Below are 1,964 nucleotides of genomic sequence, written 5' to 3'. Positions count from 1 at the left end.
AAAAAAAAAAAAAAAAAAAAAAAAAAATAAAAAAAAAAAAAAAAAAAAGTAAAAATATTTTTTTTTTTAATAAAAAAAAAAAAAAAAAAAAAAGATTATTTTAAATTTTTTAAAAAAAAAAAAAAAAAAAAAAAAAAAAAAAAAAAAAAAAAAAAGAAAAAAACAGAATAATAAATAAAATAATGGAAACGAAAAAAAAAGGGAGAAATAATGATAATATATATCAGATGGTACATATTAAAAGGTAGCTATAATACGTGTAAAACTAATGGTAAATGAAAAATTATATTATATCATAAAATTCTATTATGTAGGTACACATCATAAATATGTTATATATTATATTATATATATATATATATATATTGAAAATGTTGTTATATATAGTACTGGTTAATAAGAAAAAAATCAAAAATTATATACATGTCGTTACCTTTTTTTTTTTTCTTTTTTTTCTCCCCTTTAAAATAAAAAGATATTATATTTACATAGATTTATATTATTTTATAGCAAATGGAGATTCATATAATGTATGCATATTACTATATAACTTGAAAAGATAAATAAATAAATAAATAAATATATATATATATATAACTGTTATACAATAGAATCAACAAAAAAAAAAAATAATAGGTAGCAATTTAGTTACACACATATATAGGTATACAAATAAATATACATATATATGAGCATATTATTTAATTTTACACCGTTCTTATAAAAAATGTAACTAATAAATATTTTAATATATACGTCATATAAATTGTGCTTATATATAAAATTTATGCAACCTGAAAAAACGAAAGGAAAAGAAAAAAAAAAAAAAAAAAAGTGCAAGAAGATTATGTGTATATCTGTGCGTTAAACGACGTGGATATAAATATATAGACATATATACATATATACATATGCACATATATACATATATACATATGCACATATATACATATATACATATATATATATATATATATATACATAAATGCATATATTTCATGTTCACATATCTTGGTTATAATTTTCTTGATCAAAATTAAAAACAGTTTTAACCTTTCCTTCATCATAATATTTGGTAACTTCATAAGGTTTAAATTCTTCTTCTGGGTCGGTACATTCATATGGGTCTACTCTAGTAACAAAAGCATTACTCCATTCTGAATTTGCTTCTCCTTTTGATCTTCTTTTAAAAACGTTTGGAGAACTTTTAATTGGTATAGATTGGAAGGCACTGTTATATGCAAACAAAGCATTGGAAACAGCTACTACACCTGGATCAATTCCTTGGGTATTTGCATCACCACAATATTGGTTAACATCTGCAAAAATTAATGGTTCATTTATTTCATGAACATTTGAATCTTGTAAATTGTTGTGTACTTCATCTGCATACTGAAGAACATTCATGTTACTTAATGATGATGTTCTTTGTATGTATACATTCGTACCCATATTAGCTTTATCAATATTATTTTCCTGTGTCATTTTTAATTTAGCAGCTTTATCAGGTGGTGTTTCATAAAAATTTGGAAGAATTCTTGTTGTACAAATAAAATTGTCCTTTGCATTCAAATGTTGTTCTGGTAATATAACACTTTTGCAACTTAAAAAATCAATTTCTTTTATATTTCCTTGTTTATCAAAACTATATCTTTTTGGTGATATGGAAGAAAGCATCTAAAGGAAAAACAATAATTTATATTGTTTTTAGCAAAGAAAAAAAAAACAACAAAATTTTTTTTTCTTTTTTTTTTTTTTTTTAATTATAAATATAAATATAAAAATATATATAAAATGTGTGTATATTAATTATAATATTATAAATATGTATATATATATGTGTATATATATGTACATATACATATATATATATATATATGTATATATATATATATACATAAAATCTATATTTTTAAAATAAAAAATTTATACGTATTAATATATATATATATATATATATATAT

General features: G+C 19.5%; 1 protein-coding gene across 1 annotated transcript; it reads right to left on the bottom strand.

Annotated features, from left to right (window-relative positions):
- Positions 1–1,002: 1,002 nt before the first annotated feature.
- On the bottom strand, positions 1,003–1,677 carry PRSY57_0106800 (photosensitized INA-labeled protein 1, PhIL1, putative; the record flags this gene model as incomplete). Its single annotated transcript, XM_012905386.2, has 1 exon — positions 1,003–1,677. One exon carries the CDS (start codon positions 1,675–1,677, stop codon positions 1,003–1,005), a length of 675 nt encoding a protein of 224 aa, XP_012760840.2.
- Between the last annotated feature and the right edge of the window lie 287 nt (positions 1,678–1,964).

Source organism: Plasmodium reichenowi, chromosome 1, assembly GCF_001601855.1.
Source record: "Plasmodium reichenowi strain SY57 chromosome 1, whole genome shotgun sequence".
Taxonomy (NCBI): Eukaryota; Apicomplexa; class Aconoidasida; order Haemosporida; family Plasmodiidae; genus Plasmodium; species Plasmodium reichenowi.
This window is presented reverse-complemented; position numbering and strand designations above follow the sequence as displayed.